At 38.3% G+C, this 16547-nt stretch overlaps 1 protein-coding gene across 1 annotated transcript; it reads left to right on the top strand.

Annotated features, from left to right (window-relative positions):
- Positions 1 to 1335: 1335 nt before the first annotated feature.
- On the top strand, positions 1336 to 3108 carry LOC134755069 (4'-phosphopantetheine phosphatase). The gene is made up of 5 exons (XM_063691548.1): positions 1336 to 1716; positions 1899 to 2104; positions 2207 to 2337; positions 2447 to 2735; positions 2837 to 3108. The coding sequence occupies exons 1-5, from the start codon at positions 1478 to 1480 to the stop codon at positions 3049 to 3051; spliced, it is 1080 nt and encodes a 359-aa protein (XP_063547618.1). The 5' UTR covers positions 1336 to 1477; the 3' UTR covers positions 3052 to 3108.
- Positions 3109 to 16547: the final 13439 nt, after the last annotated feature.

Raw genomic sequence — 16547 nt, 5'->3', positions numbered from 1 at the left:
TTATACATATTTTATACTTTATTTCGCAAATAAATCTTGAACGCCGCGATTCATGTATTTTGAAAATTTCTTCATCAAGTTGGGGATACCAATTAATATTCAAAGTTACTACAATTTCTACTATATTAAAACTAATGTATTTTTTGTTGTGCACATGCTTGGTTAAATCAGTTAATAATATTGACATTATAACTATTTACAAATTACGTAAAAGATATCAGAACCGTACTCTGGATATAGCACTTAAATAATATAAGAAGGTATTTAATTTTAGTAGTTATTGATATAAATACTACCAAAATGGTCTTTTTAACATTGGCAACATGTGCGAGTGGGACACCGCGACCCACTTTTGCTATCTCATGTGGACCGTTTTCTCTAGTTTACTCTTTGCGTTATAGGCAGCCATATTATATAATCTGTGGCCATAGTAAAAAAAGAGCGCAGTGAAGTGAAGTGCAGTGTTGCCAAATCGTACCTTTTAGTACGGTTTTACGTACTATTTTTGGACCCAGCGTACCTTTTTTGTACGCAGCGTACATCGTACTAAAATCGTACATTTTGATGTACGATTAAAAAAAACAATTTTTTTTTCGTAATGTTGGTTCACGGTAAAATTTCTAATCTGAAGTCCCTCCACACTCATGCGCGAATCATTGCGCGAAGCCGCGAACGCGAGTGTGGAGTCTAGTTCGCTAATCAGCGAAATCGACTCCACACTTACGTTACGTCACGTAGTCTGGAGCGAGCTTGACAGCAATGGCCAACATAAAAAAGTACCATGTGAGCTATATCCATATCCTACTCCGCAGTCCTGCGAGGCGGACTGCATTGTAGGTGTGTGTGTGTGTGTGTGTGGCTTTAAGCCCGATACAGACTACGCGGCGCGAAGCCGCGAAAGTGAGTGTGTAGTGGATTACGCTGATTAGCGAACTAGACTCCACACTCGCGATTCGCGCACGAGTGTGGAGGGCGCTTTACATGAAATAGTCGTAAAATTACAGCGTTAATTTTCACAATCGAATATTGCTATTATAATTTATAACTAATGTTTTTTTTGTACTTCGTGGTTTGCTACTGAGTCAGTGATTCGATTTGAGAGTGATTTTCTCAATGTGAAAGATAATTGGTTCAATATGACGTCAATACACCAATTTGCGACTACTATTATAAAGATGTGTACAATATAAATATTGTTTCTTTAATAAAATTATACTAAGAAAAAAAACCGTACTTTTTTTACCCAAATCGTACCTTTTTTGACGTACGGACGTACATAAGCTGGAAGGGCTCTGGCAACACTGGAAGAGTGGTCATAGAAGTCAAAAAGAAAAAAATAGATTGACGATTGAATTGACTTGATAAGATAAAAGGCTGTGTTAAAAATATTTGCTTAGTGATAAAACACAATGAGACTAGTATTTTGTAAATAGTGAACATTGCTCTGGTTTGATTTCATTTTAAAAGTGGTTCAAGAATGGAACACTTCGGTCTCTCACACATCTTGCAAGAACCGGATAAATATAATCCAGATACTTTGGACTTGCTGGTCGACGATGAGGCGAGAGAATATTGGCTCAACACCTGCGAAAGACTTGTAGAAAGAAATGTGAATTACGCACTGGCCAACACGGATGATCCGACTGTAGAAATACGAGCACTAAAATACAAGACATGTTACGTGGAGGCCCTTAAAGAGTTGAAAATTAATCCACTGTAAGTACTTACAATTTTTTTTGTAATTCATTGTTGTTACCAAAATAGGCAACCTTTGTTTTTCTCAGCCTTACAATATCCTATCCTATTTACTTACATATTATGATTTTGTTTTTTTTGTTTATAAGATTAGGTTTGTTCTCTTAATTATTTAGTATTAAAATGACTGTTTATAATTTTAGTGCTCATGGGCAGTTGACAATACGATTACTTCTTGACATCAACGAAACATGCCTTCGTTCTCAGGGGTTCTTTGATTTGTGGAAACAACAGAAGAAATATGATAATGAAAATGCACTTGCTATGCTTAGTTCAAGATTGTCTGAAATTGATGCAATACCCAATGATCGACAGCGCTGGGTAGAACTTTGTAGAGGAGTTCTAGCAGGTAAGAGAAGAGGCCTTTACTTTACTACTTTTAGCATAAAGTTAAGTATCATGCGTTCAGTTATGGTTATACATATACATGCTCTCTCTTATGTTATAACAGGTAACATGTTTGATTGTGGAGCCCAGGCTGTTGCTGCCATTTTAGACTGCGGACTGTATGGCGCTTTGCAAAAAATACAAAACAGACCATGGCTTTATGATGGTCTTGATAAATGGCTGGATAAATTAGAGGTATCTTCTGGTATTGGTTATATCACATTTTGTCACTTGTTGGTAGTATTCAGATAATATTATGATATATAATTTGATTTGATGGTATATAATTTGATTTCTTTTTCAGACCACTGTTCATCGCTGCGCAGCTATGTTTGTGGACAACAGTGGTGTAGACATAGTTCTAGGAGTTGTGCCATTTGTGCGCGCATTGATACTGCGAGGCACCTCTGTTATTTTGTGTGCTAATGAGTGGCCAGCTCTCAATGATGTCACTAATGTTGAGCTTGAAGACATTGTGCAGCAGGCTGCATTAATTTGTCCGGTTATATCAGGTGCACTTGCTGTGGGAGATCTAGTTGTAAGATCCAGTGGGCAGAGAGGACCCTGTCTCGATCTCAGGACTATTCATATAGGTAAATGTGACTAGTTAATAATGCTTTGTAGACAAATGTTAACCTTTGTTTGTGTTTGTGCCATTCAATATCTTACTTATGGTGATACAATTACTCAACAGGTCTTTGTACTGAAATGAAGATGCGTGGGGTGGATTTGATTATATTGGAAGGAATGGGAAGAGCTGTACATACAAATTTTAAAAAGATTAATACAAGATTTGCAGTGGATTCACTGAAGTTAGCTGTAGTAAAGAATGCATGGTTGGCACAACGTCTTGGCGGGCCATTGTTCTCTGTCATTTTTATTTATGAAGACAAACCAACACAACCATAACGAAGAATTTTCTTTTTTATTGATAAATTTGTAAGAATAAAAATACATGTGTTTACATATGACAGTATTCATTTAGAATATAGACAATTTATACTCTTCAAGCCTTCAAATTTGATTCAGTTTTTGGATTTTCAACTGTAATTTGTATTAACAACAGTATTTTTTCGAAATAAATATATTTCATTTCCATCATTTATTTATTGCATTCCATGGTATATACAGATGTTATCTTAAACTAAATTGTTACAACATGTACCCTGAAAACAAAAACGGCCGTTTTAACTTCGGACGCAAGATTGACGAATCCAGCAACGTAAATACTATTATAATGTATTCAAAAGGTACTTAAATACAAAATACATTACGTAGCGGCCCCCTTTTTTAAATGTCTATCGTTTAATTTAAATAATCACAATGATTAACTACTCTTAACTAGGAGGATATAACCAACGGAGACGCTATGTCTGTAATTTGCTGTACAAAAAAGTGCTAATTTTTGCGGGGGAGGGGAACGTCAAATGTATACGTAACGCAGGGTTGATATGATTTAAATCGTGATTTTAATCAAGGGATTAAAAAAAAAATCATTTGTTTAAATCATTAAATTTTTACTACAACCAAATCGGCCCAAAATTGTTTAGGGAATTCCCCGGACCACTACGGCACGCACATGTGCAAGCGAAGCGAGTCATAGCGTAACAGTTTCGGGGAAACCCCGAAATTATAATACGAGACGCATGGTACCGAAACAGTTCCAGGATTCCCCGAAACTAAAACACGAGACGTATTTCGCTTTTCGCCCGGTCATTCGACTTTACTTGTTAATTTTCAAAACTACTGTTTTAAAACTTTAAAATTGTTGATATTAATAAATTTAATTAAAACACGTTGTTTTCGTTTTATTATATAACTGAACTGGCTATTTAATTAATAAAAAAAGACAAGAAAATGAAAAATAAAAAATATCTGCTTTTAATCTAATAATTTTATTGATAAGAATGTTTACATGACATTACAGTCGAACCAATGCGTCACGAAACTTAAAACTAACAGCAATATAAATACATAAAACAGCAACAATAATAGCACATTACATTAGTCATAGAGTAACTTATACTAGAGCGGTACTGTCATAGTAAATTTTGTAACCCCAGTAAATTCACTGCCATCTGTCGACACACTTTAAAACTAAAATTGAAGATTTGTAAAAATACGATAAAATGTATTTAAATATAGATAAATGATTTTTTTAATTTGCATTAATTATTTTGATGATTTTGACCCATGTTCTTTCACTGATATGCGTTAAAATTGTTAAATAACAAACGAAACCGTCAACGCCATCTCTACGACTGTAGGCCAAAACTAGTAGCGCCCTCTGAACGAGAATCAAATTTTCTTGATTTTCGAGGCACGTTTTTTCCTTAGACTGTATCCATCTATTACGGAGTTATATCTATCTTTGCATTAGTATAGACAGACAGACAAATTATATTGGAACAGTTGAGCACCTAGCATCCATCGCCTCACAGAATCTCAGGGGCGCGGGGCAGCGGCGAGTTCCTGCGCGATACGGTGCGCGCCGGCGGCACGGCCTATAGATCGCGTTGTCGTGGTCTGAGGGCCATTCTCGGGACGTCCGGAATAAACAGATGCACGAGACCAGAGACAATTTCGGGACAGTCCGACTCACCACGCAAGGCTCGGCATGCCGTGACTAGGAGTTGGTAATTCCGCCTGACCTCCAAGGAATTGTACCCAAGGGAGCCGAGAAGATACTTTGTCGGGTACAGGTACGGATAGTATCCAAATATTTTTTTATAAAGGAACCTTAAAAACGCTTTCTGAACCTTCTCAAGCAGTAAAGCATACGTCGATTCGTAGGGGTTCCATACGATCGACGAAGTCACCAGCTTACTATGATTTTTTTTATAAAAATCATGATTTTTTATCAACCCTGACATAACGTCAAAATAGCCATGTCAGATAAACGTCAGTTCATTGTTCATACATTGTGTATGACAGGACTTCCGGTTCGAGCGCCATCTTGATAGTTAGCATCGTGATTAATTACTTTGTTTTTTGCTTATTAATATTGTTTAAAGTGTAATATCGATAGCTTATTATACAGTAAACTAATGTGGTAGTGTGCAGTGAATGGAGAATTAATTTTGAAGCGCGTTTAACCACCATCTTGGAGTCAACGGCCGGTAGTCCACGTGCTTCTTGTAAAGACTAGCTATCGATTTACAAGAGCAAACAAATCACCGTACACTGTCTTGTACAACCGTACAATTTTTGTCGTTTGTAAACCTCTCAATACCTTGATACTGGCGAAATAGTCCCACTGGGCTGAAGCCATAATTTTAAAAGAAGAAGAAGAAGAAGAAGAAGTGTATGACAGGCTCCGTTTGGTTATATCCTCCTAGGCTCTTAAAAGCAAAATTCGAAAACAAACTAATTCACAGATTAGGAGGCCTATTTTCTTTTGTTCTACATTTGCCGCCGGCAAATTTGAAAGTCCACAGTGAGGTCCACAGAACAGCAGCTGTCTCGCTTGCACCTTACACTTAACTTGTATTGCACATGAAGTTAATTAAAATCTAAATCCGTGGTATTGCAATCGCTAATATTCTCTTATGATTATGAAGTTGGAATCCGGGTTCAGTAATGTGACTCGGAAACTCTGATGGCGTTGACAGTTGTTAGTAGTGGATTTCTTTATCGTAATTTTTGGTCATAAATATTGATTAAAAGTACTTTAAAAAAATTCGGCATGTATTTAACAGATCACCAGATTAAGTAAAATTTTTAACCAATAAAATCGTTTTTACCACCAAAAATAATGAATGATCACCAAAATTAGAACTCCTATTTAATGTGAAATGATTAGGGATGTTACGGAGGCGGGTTTACCGGATCCGGAGTTTCAAAAAATTTTTTAACGGTGTCGGATCCGGAGCTGGAGGTGAAGTAGGAGCCGGATCCGGGTTTACCGAAGGCGGAGCCGGAGCCGAGTAGTTTTTTAGTGGAAGGCAGATGTATCAAGGGCAAGTTTAAACAACACAATAAAATCATTGTCAATAATAATATCTACATAAATTTAAAATTTTTTAAATGAAATAGTTTCTATGTTCATCCGGGATGATATTTGCTGCCCCCGTTTGGGCCACCTTGAAGACAGAGACCTGTCGCTGATTTGGGCGCGTGTTGACTACGGGGGCCACACCCGTATCTACGTGTGCCTATACAGGTCTCACAGCGGAGACTCGGAGACCGATCGTCTCTTGGAGCGTGTACAAGCGGGACTCAACGAAGTTCTCGAGCGGTTTCCCTTGGCAGAGTTAATAATTCTCGGCTATTTTAACGCACACCACACCGAGTGGTTGGGACCTGTGCGCACTGACTATGCCGGGAGAGCTGTTCTCGACCTTGTTGCAGCGTACGACCTCTCCCAACTAGTCGATGGTCCTACTAGAATCCCAGACATCGAAGGTCATACTCCCGCCCTATTGGACTTGCTGCTGACATCACATCCTGAACATCTCCAGGTCTCCTGTCTCGCTCCCTTGGGTTCGTCAGACCATTGCCTGGTTCGTAGTACCGCATTAGCGGAACGGACAGGGCATACTCGACCCCTTGGGTCCAGACGTGTGTGGCACTATAGGTCAGCAGACTGGGATGGGTTGCGGGAGTTTTACGCGTCCTATCCTTGGAAGCAGCTCTGCCTCTCTACGGATAATCCTGACGACTGCGCGGAACTGGTAGCCGACACAATTCTTCAGGATATGGAATGCTTTATTCCCAGCTCCCTGGTTCGTGTCGGTGGTCGATCTCAACCTTGGTTCGGTAGGTCTTGCGCTGAAGTTCGCAAGTCTAAGTGCGAGGCCTACCAGGCTTGGGTAGCCGCCAGTAGTCTCAACGATCCGAGTGCTTCCGTATTGAAGAAGCGATTTAATGCTGCGTCTAGATCCTGCAAGAGACGTATTGCTGCAGCAAAGTTCCAACACACTTACAGAATTGGCGAGAGACTGGTAAATCAGCCCGCTGGGACTCGTAATTTCTGGTCTCTCGCCAAAGCTGTACAGGGGAACTTCTGTAAGGTCTCCCTTCCTTCTCTGCACAAACCTGATGACTCACTAGCTCATTCTGCAAAAGAGAAAGCGGATCTTTTGTGTTCTCTTTTTGCGTCAAATTCGACACTAGACGACGGGGGCAGCACGCCACCCACCATCCCGCGCTGTGAACACTCCATGCTCGAGGTCCGCTTCACTCAAAGCGTAGTAAGGCGTGCACTTTTTGCTCTTGACGTCAATAAGTCTAGTGGGCTATTATGCTAAGAACGTGCGCTCCAGAGCTAGCTCCGGTTTTAACGCGCCTATTCTCGCTTTCATACTGCTCAGGTAATTACCCGTCATCCTGGAAGACTGCTTGGGTCCATCCAATCCCTAAAAAGGGTGATCGCACAAACCCTTCCAACTACCGGCCGATTGCGATTACCTCTCTTCTCTCCAAGGTGATGGAGCGTGTGGTTAACAACCAGCTCCTAGCATACCTCGAGGACCACCAGCTTATAAGTGACCGGCAATATGGCTTCCGCCATGGTCGCGGCGCTGGTGATCTTCTGGTATATCTCACTCATCGTTGGGCCACCGCCATTGAGAGCAAGGGAGAAGCTCTGGCAGTTAGCCTAGACATCGCAAAGGCTTTCGATAGGGTTTGGCACAAAGCGCTTCTCTCCAAGCTTCCTTCGTACGGTCTCCCTGAGGGACTGTGCACATGGGTCGCCAGCTTTCTATCTGGGCGTAGCATTGCAGTCGTCATCGACGGGCAATGCTCAGATCATCGGCTCATTAACGCCGGAATACTTCAAGGATTTGTACTGTCACCTACTCTGTTCATCCTTCATATCAATGATATGCTATTGACTAGCAATATCCATTGTTATGCGGATGACAGCACAGGTGATAGCTTCTACACAGGTCGTGCAAATGCCCCTCGTGAGCAGGTGTTGGAATGTAGAATGCAACTTGTGTCCGAAATCGAGGCTTCTCTTGAGCAGGTATCCGAGTGGGGTAAACGTAATCTCGTCCAGTTTAACCCCAGTAAGACACAAGCTTGTGCGTTTTCCGCTAAGAAAACTCCATTTGTCTTAGCGCCTAAATTCCAGAACATTCCCCATGCCATATCCAAGAGTATCGGGATACTCGGTGTCGACATTACGAACGAAGTCCAGTTTCGGGGTCACTTGGAACTCAAAGCCAAATTGGCCTCTAAGAAGCTTGGGGTGCTCAATAGAGCGAAACAGTACTTCACACCAGGTCACCGGCTTTCGTTATACAAAGCGCAGGTTCGACCACATATGGAGTACTGTTCTCATTTCTGGTCTGGAGCACCGAAATACCAACTTCTTCCACTTGACTCCATCCAACGTCGGGCAGTTCGTATTGTTGGCGATCCCGATCTCACAGTCGGTTTAAAACCTCTTAGCCTTGTGCTTGTTCTACCGTCTGTACAATGGGGAATGTTCTGAAGAAATTTTTATCTGGTGCCACCGTCACGTTTTTACCACCGCTCCTCCTGCCAAAGAAACAAAGCTCATCCTCACTTTCTTGACACGTGGCAAACCAAAAACAAGCGGGCATCTCGCTCGTTTTTGCCCAGAACGTGCAAGTTGTGGAATGAGCTACCTTCTGAGGTGTTTCCCCTGCGCTATGACATGGGGTTCTTCAAGAAGCAGGTATTTAAGGTTCTCAAAGGTGGGCAACGCATAAGTGGCTCCTCTGGTGTTGCTTATGTCCATGGGCGGTGATGACTGCTTCCCATCAGGCGGCTCGTCTGCTCGTTAGCTTCCTATTACATAAAAAAAAAGATATAGATCAATGCGAAACTTAAATGAAATGCAAACAAAATGTGACATTATAGGTATGTATGTAATGAATAAAAATACAATACAATTAATCAGTTTAAACCTGGCACATGTTTTTGACTTTATGACATTTTCATTCAACTATAGTACAATCGGATTAAGTCTCACCTCGAAATCTTTCCAAAGTTATGAAATTTGGTATGTATGTTAATTAAAGGTCTCTTTTTCATGTCCACACTATTTGACATTTGGGGACCTCGAAGAATCGCAGCCATCTTGGAAAATGTGTACCATCCTGGAGAAATTTGCGTTTTACTCTAAATATACGTTCTCTATGAAAATATGGTGTAAGCTTATTAAATTCTACACGAATAAGTCCTAGATAACTTTGCGGAAAAAATACATCTTGTTATAGAAAATAATAGCTGAATCCAGATTTTGCGCTTATACCCTTTTCAGGGGATATTCTCTTAATATGAAACTTGGAGGAATATGAATTCCACTTTTATCTATACATTTGTACACGTTCTACTCCAATATCAACATTTTACTCGACTGCGACTTAAACAGAAAATAGGGTTATGGGTTTAAATACTGAAAATCAGTACAACCTGTAGCTCAGGATACTGGACGGATTTTTTAAAAAGACATATTGGTAGATTCCTTTTGCCCTTCACAACCTGTTTACACCTGTTTTATTAAAGAAAAATCAATACAGCTGCCTTGAGAGGACGCCGAATAGTAAATCATATTTTTACTTCTAGCGCCTAAACTATTGAGTGGATTTCAATAAAATAGACATCAGTAGATCCATAATTGGTACACGAGTGCTATGCAATACAAATTTACTAAAATAAATGGAGGAAAAATGTGTAAAACTTAAAAATGTGACTACAAAAACGGATTTTAGGTCTTAAATGGGGCAAATTACAACACCATGTCCCAAAAACGAAGCCTTTTTCTAGAAATAGGGCTTACAAGTTACAAGGGAAGCTTACAAGTTTCCACACATTTTTTTTTTCGTGGTTGGGTAGATAATGTTTTTGTGTTCCAAAAATTGGTAAAAACATTATACAAGTATTTTTTTCTGACCCGTCTTAAAATAAAAATTTTGGTAGGAGATGATTCAGTATAACCTTTTGACTTCTGAGCCATATTTCTAGAAGAAAGCTCCGTTTTAGGGACATGGTGTTTTATACCTTTTTTGTGTAGAACTTAATAAGCTTTTGTTTCGCTATACACAGTATTCACATTTAACCCAGATATTCCGAGAAAAACAGAAAAACCAAAAAAGACATACTTTTCAAGATGGCGTTTGGTCCCCGTGGTCCCCGAAGCTCCAATTTTATGACACGCAAACAGGGATCCCTGAAATTGTAGGTGTTAAATTTCATTACTGTCACTATTGTTTAAACCCCATTTAAGACCTAAAATCTGTTTTTATAGTCACATTTTTAAGTTTTACACATTTTACCTCCATTTATTTTAGTAAATTTGTATTGCATAGCAGTCGTGTACCAATTATGGATCTACTGATGTCTATTTTATTGAAATCCACTCAATAGTTTAGGCGCTAGAAGTAAAAATATGATTTACTATTCGGCGTCCTCTCAAGGCAGCTGTATTGATTTTTCTTTAATAAAACAGGTGTAAACAGGTTGTGATGGGCAAGAGGAATCTACCAATATGTCGTTTTAAAAAATCCGTCCAATATCCTGAGCTACAGGGTGTACTGATTTTCAGTATTTAAACCCATAACCCTACTTTCTGTTTAAGTCGCAGTCGAGTAAAATGTTGATATTGGAGTAGAACGTGTACAAATGTATAGCCAAAAGTGGAATTCATATTCCTCCAAGTTTCATATTAAGATAATATCCCCTGAAAGGGTATAAGCGCTAAATCTGGATTCAGATATTATTTTCTATAACAAGATGTATTTTTTCCGCAAAGTTATCTAGTACTTGTTTGTGTAGAATTTAATAAGCTTTAATGTTGCCTTACACCATATTTTCATAGAGAACGTATATTTAGAGTAAAACGCAAATTTCTCCAGGATGGTACACATTTTCCAAGATGGCTGCGATTCCTCGAGGTCCCCAAATGTCAAATAGTGTGGACATGAAAAAGAGACCTTTAATTACCATACATACCAAATTTCATATCTTTGGAAGGATTTCGAGGTGAGACTTAATCCGGTTGTACTATAGTTGAATGAAAATTGTTTGCTGAACAAGCCTCTACCGCGAAACTCGAAAATTTCAGGTGGCTCTTTAGGGAACCGGTTGTTCCTCCTTTTTAACCGATTTCAAGATTTCAAAAGGAGGAGGTTATCAATTCGGTTGTGTTTTTTTTTATTTTATTTTTTTATGTTTGTTACTCCATAACTTCGTCATTTCTGGACCGATTTTTAAAATTCTTTTTTTGGTTGTAAGTATATTCATACAGATTGGTCCCGTTTTTGTCAAAACGCAGTTCTGATGATGGGATCCATGAGGAATCGAGGGAACTCCTCAAATGTTAAAGGCTTACATATAGTGATTTTAGTATTTTCATCAACAAATCAAGCACTTACATTTAAAAAAGTGACATTTGATGAAGTGGAACTGCTGATGATGATCAGAACGGAACTCTTCAATGACGCATAGTTCACGTTTGGCGATTTGTCCTCTTCGTTATGTTTGTTAAGCAAGTTAGGTTTTCAAGAAACATTTTTGTCAAGCTCGAGTTCTGATGATGGGATCCATGAGGAATCGAGGGAACTCCTCAAATGTGAAAGGCATACATATAGTGATTTTTGTATTTTTATAAACAAATCCAGCACTTCCATTTTAAATAGTGACATTTGTTGAAGTGGAATTGCTGATGATGATCAGAACGGAACTCTTCAATGACGCATAGTTCACGTTTAGCGATTTGTCCTCTTCGTTATGTTTGTTAAGCAAGTTAGGTTTTCAAGAAACATTTTTGTCAAGCTCGAGTTCTGATGATGGGATCCATGAGGAATCGAGGGAACTCCTCAAATGTGAAAGGCATACATATAGTGATTTTTGTATTTTTATAAACAAATCCAGCACTTCCATTTTAAAAAGTGACATTTGATGAAGTGGAACTGATGATGATGATCAGAATGGAACTCTTTAATGACGCATTGTTTACGTTTGGCGACTTGTCCTCTTCTTTATGTTTGTTAAGCAACATAAGTTTTTAAGACATATTTTTGTCAAGCTCGAGTTCTGATGATGAGACCCACGAGGAACCGAGGGAACTCCTCAAATGTGAAAGGCATACATATAGTGATTTTTGGATTTTCATCAACAAATCCAGCATTTACATTTAAAAAAGTGACATTTGATGAAGTGGAAACTGCTGATGATGATGAGAATGGAACTCTTTAATGACACATAGTTCACGTTTGGCGATTTGTTCTCTTCCTTATGGACCCAGACCTAAACTTAACTTGGACCCGGACTCGGATCCGGACCCGGGTCCGAACATGGACCCCAACTCGGACCCGGACCCGGACCGAACTCTGACCCAAACTTGGACCCGGACAGCCCGACACGGACCCGGACTCTGATCCGGACCAAGACCCGGACCCGGAAATGCTACTAGAAAAGTGGGTTAGGTGGGTGGTTGGGTTTTGAACTGCGATTCTCACAGAACAGAACTGCTATCAGAAAAGTAGGTTAGGTTAGAGCTGTGGCTGTGATCCTTACAGAAACGAAATGATATCAGAAAAGTAGGTTAGGTTAGGTTAGAACTGCGATCCTTACAAAAACGAAATGCTACTAGAAAAGTGGGTAGTTTTACCTCCTTTTCTACATAATTAGGCAAAAGATGCTGTATTTTTCATTTCATTGTCTGGAATCTAAGAGTGCACCATCAACAATAAGTGAACTTTCAGCGGCCCCCATTGAAGTCGGTTTTTTTTTCTTAAAAATTATGTAGTCACATATTTAAGTTTTACACATTTTTCCTCCATTTATTTTAGTAAATTTGTATTGCATCGTGTACCAATTATGGATCTACTGATGTCTGTTTTATTGAAATCAACTCAATAGTTTAGGCGCTAGAAGTAAAAATATGATTTACTATTCGGCGGCTGTATTAAGTTTTGTTTAATAAAACAGGTGTAAACAGATTGTGAAGGGCAAGAGGAATCTACCGATATGTCATTTAAAAAAATCCGTCCAGTATCCTGAGCTATAGGGTGTACTGATTTTCAGTATTTAAACCCATAATCCTACTTTCTGTTTAAGTCGCAGTCGAGTAAAATGTTGATATTGGAGTAGAACGTGTACAAATGTATAGGCAAAAGTGGAATTCATATTCCTCCAAGATTCATATTAAGAGAATATCCCCTGAAAGGGTATAAGCGCTAAATCTGGATTCAGCTATTATTTTCTATAACAAGATGTATTTTTTCCGCAAAGTTATCTATGACTTTTTTGTGTAGAATTTAATAAGCTTTAATGTTGCCTTACGCCATATTTTCATAGAGAACGTATATTTAGAGTAAAACGCAAATTTCTCCAGGATGGTACACATTTTCCAAGATGGCTGCGATTCCTCGAGGTCCCCAAATGTCAAATAGTGTGGACATGAAAAAGAGACCTTTAATTAACATACATACCAAATTTCATATCTTTGGAAGGATTTCAGAATCAGAATATTTTTTTCCCCTCACTAGCTCGGAAAGCCGTCTTTTATCCTTTAAAACAAGCGGGGAAAAACGCATTTTATCCACTAGTGGGGAAAGTAATTTGACCTTGGATGGAGCGTGTTTAAGTAGCTTGACAGATAACAAAACGTAAAACGCTCATAATAATGGTTCGTTCGATATTAATTATCATTAAATAAATGGTTTGAGAATCTAATAGAAAATACCAGATTTAAATTCCATAATAAACGTTTGTTATTTAATAATTATGTTAAATATAATTCTGAACGCACAAGTTAAGTCGATGCAATTTCAAAACGCATGGACATTTTATACGTCAGAAATGTCAACATTGTCAACAAAAATTTTACTTAATAGCTTCTCACGTAAAAGTACAGAATTTCCAGAGTTTTTTGTTATAATATCGTAAAAAAATTAGTGATTCCAGTTGATGAAGATGATCTAACGCCTGTTGATGTTGCACTTTCCTCGCTATAGTGAGGGGAAAAGTTTTGTGTTACACACGGGTGCAAATGTATTTTATTTCGCTTGTGTTAAAACACTCGCTACGCTCAGGATTCTATTTTAGAATAACACAACTATAAAACCCTTTCGCTTGCTCGTGTTTCAATTCCACACTCGCGGGTAAAATACAACTTTGCACCCTTGTATAACAAATAACTATATTTGTGAAAACATAGGTACAATAAAATTGTGGTGTTAAATTATGTACAGTACAGGTTTCTCTATGTTTTACCCACGGGTGCAAGTATACAAATTTTTGATCGCATGCAGCATGCATCTTAACTGTAGGGTAGCAATTTATATACAACATAAATTACACCAAGTTAAAATAAGTTATGATAGGACAGAAGTCACGATCATTATTAAAATTTGAAATTATTATTATATTTCGAGGTGAGACTTAATCCGATTGTGCTATTAGTTTTCCACGAAAGTCTTTACTAAGCTCTACTTTCACGATTTTTTCCATATTTTTTGGACTCATGTTTTGTGAGGGGGGGGCTCACAAACATTATTTTTTTGTTTCAAAGCGAACTTTTCCGGAAATATCACGTTTATTAAAAAAATGTTCTTAAAGACTCATATTCATTTTAAAAGTCCTATCCAATGACACCACACTATAGGGTTAAAGCGAAAAAAAAAAACATCCCCATGGGTCCAAAAAATATGAAAAAAATCGTGAAAGTAAAACATATTAAAGACTTTCAAGGAAAACTATAGCAAACGTGATCGGCTAAGCCATTTTTGAGTTTTTGCAAAAAGTATATTTTGCCGGGCGGGTAACTACGGAAGTACAAAACCATATACTGAGCATGGCCCGACATGCTCTTGGCCGGTTTATTTTAATTTTTAGTTAAATTTAAATTTCAGTTATGATGAACAACTACGAAAAAACGACGTTATCTTATGTAGTCTATTTTTCACCTCTTTGTTAACTTAAGCACCCTGTAGCTCCTAAAGTATTGATCGTAGAGTAAAAATAAATATAAACCTAATTTGTACCACTCTTTGCACCCAGCAGCACTCCAGGTATTCCAGGTCTTGACCTTTCCTCATCATACACTACCAGCGGCACGTTGAGTGAGTGTTACCCCTGACCCGTTGCATCCAGCAACACTCCAGGTGTTCCAGGTCTTGAGCTGCCTCCACCCTCCATCATACATTACCAGCGGCACGTCAAGTGTTAAAAGAAAAGAGAAGAACCCCCTTACACTCTTACGGGATGATTTCGGGAATAAAACCTGTTCTACAACCATCCCCGCAACAAAAAATATCGCCATGTCGAATTTCATCTACTTATAGGTATATAATGTGTATAGGTACTTACATAATCCGTTTTAATCATAGAGTAACTTATACTAGAGCGGTACTGTCATAGTAAATTTTGTAACCCCAGTAAATTCACTGCCATCTGTCGACACACTTTAAAACAAAAAATAAATATTTATAAAAATACGATAAAATGTATTTAAATATGGATAAATGATTTTTTTATTTGCATTAATTATTTTTATATGATTTTGACCCATGTTCTTTCACTGGTATGCGTTAAAATTATAAATAACAAACGAAACAGTCAACGCCCTCTATACGAGTGTAGGCCAAAACTAGTGGCGCCATCTGATCGAGAATCATATTTTCGTGATTTTCGAGGCACGTTTTTTCCTTAGACTGTATCCATCTATTACGGAGTTATATCTATCTTTGGTTTTAATAGAGTCCCATACAAACTTCCACCCCTTAAGGGATGATTTCTGAGGTGAGAACTATCCTATGTCCTTCCCCGGGACTCAAACTACCTACCTACTCCATACCAAATTTGATGTAAATCGGTTCAATGTTTATTGATTCCCCATACAAATGTCCACCCTCCTTTTCACATTTCTGAAATAAAAGCTATACCCTATGTCCTTCCTTCCTTCCAAGCTATCTCTATTCCAAATTTCATCTAAATCGGTTAAGCGATTTAAGCGTGAAGAGGTAACACAGACAGACTTTCGCATTTATAATATTAGTATATATGGGTATCCAATGGGTAACATTTTCACTACTTGGTCTAACAAATTATTACAAAACGTTCAAAAATTTTACAATCCAGAGTTGGCTTTGAACTGCTCTAGATTGAAAATGGCTAAATGGATTATTCCAAGTTTGATACCAAAATGACTATGAATTTCCTGTACATCAAGTTGAATAACAGGTTATAAGTACCCATCATTTTCGCGCTTGTCATCTCATATATTTGTGTTCGGACATCAAATTGAATGCATTGATACCATATTCACCTATATCCGAGATGACATGATCTACTCACAAAGCCCTTTCATTTGGTACCCCACATGGTATGTTTAAAATAAAAAACCGGCCAAGTGCGAGTCGGACTCGCGCACCGAGGGTTCCGTACATTACACAATTTAAACAATGTATTTTTTATGTGAAAGT

The sequence above is a fragment of the Cydia strobilella genome, chromosome Z (genome assembly GCF_947568885.1).
Source record: "Cydia strobilella chromosome Z, ilCydStro3.1, whole genome shotgun sequence".
NCBI lineage: Eukaryota > Metazoa > Arthropoda > Insecta > Lepidoptera > Tortricidae > Cydia > Cydia strobilella.
The sequence above is the reverse complement of the archived record's forward strand: the minus strand, read 5'-3'. Positions and strand labels throughout refer to the sequence as shown.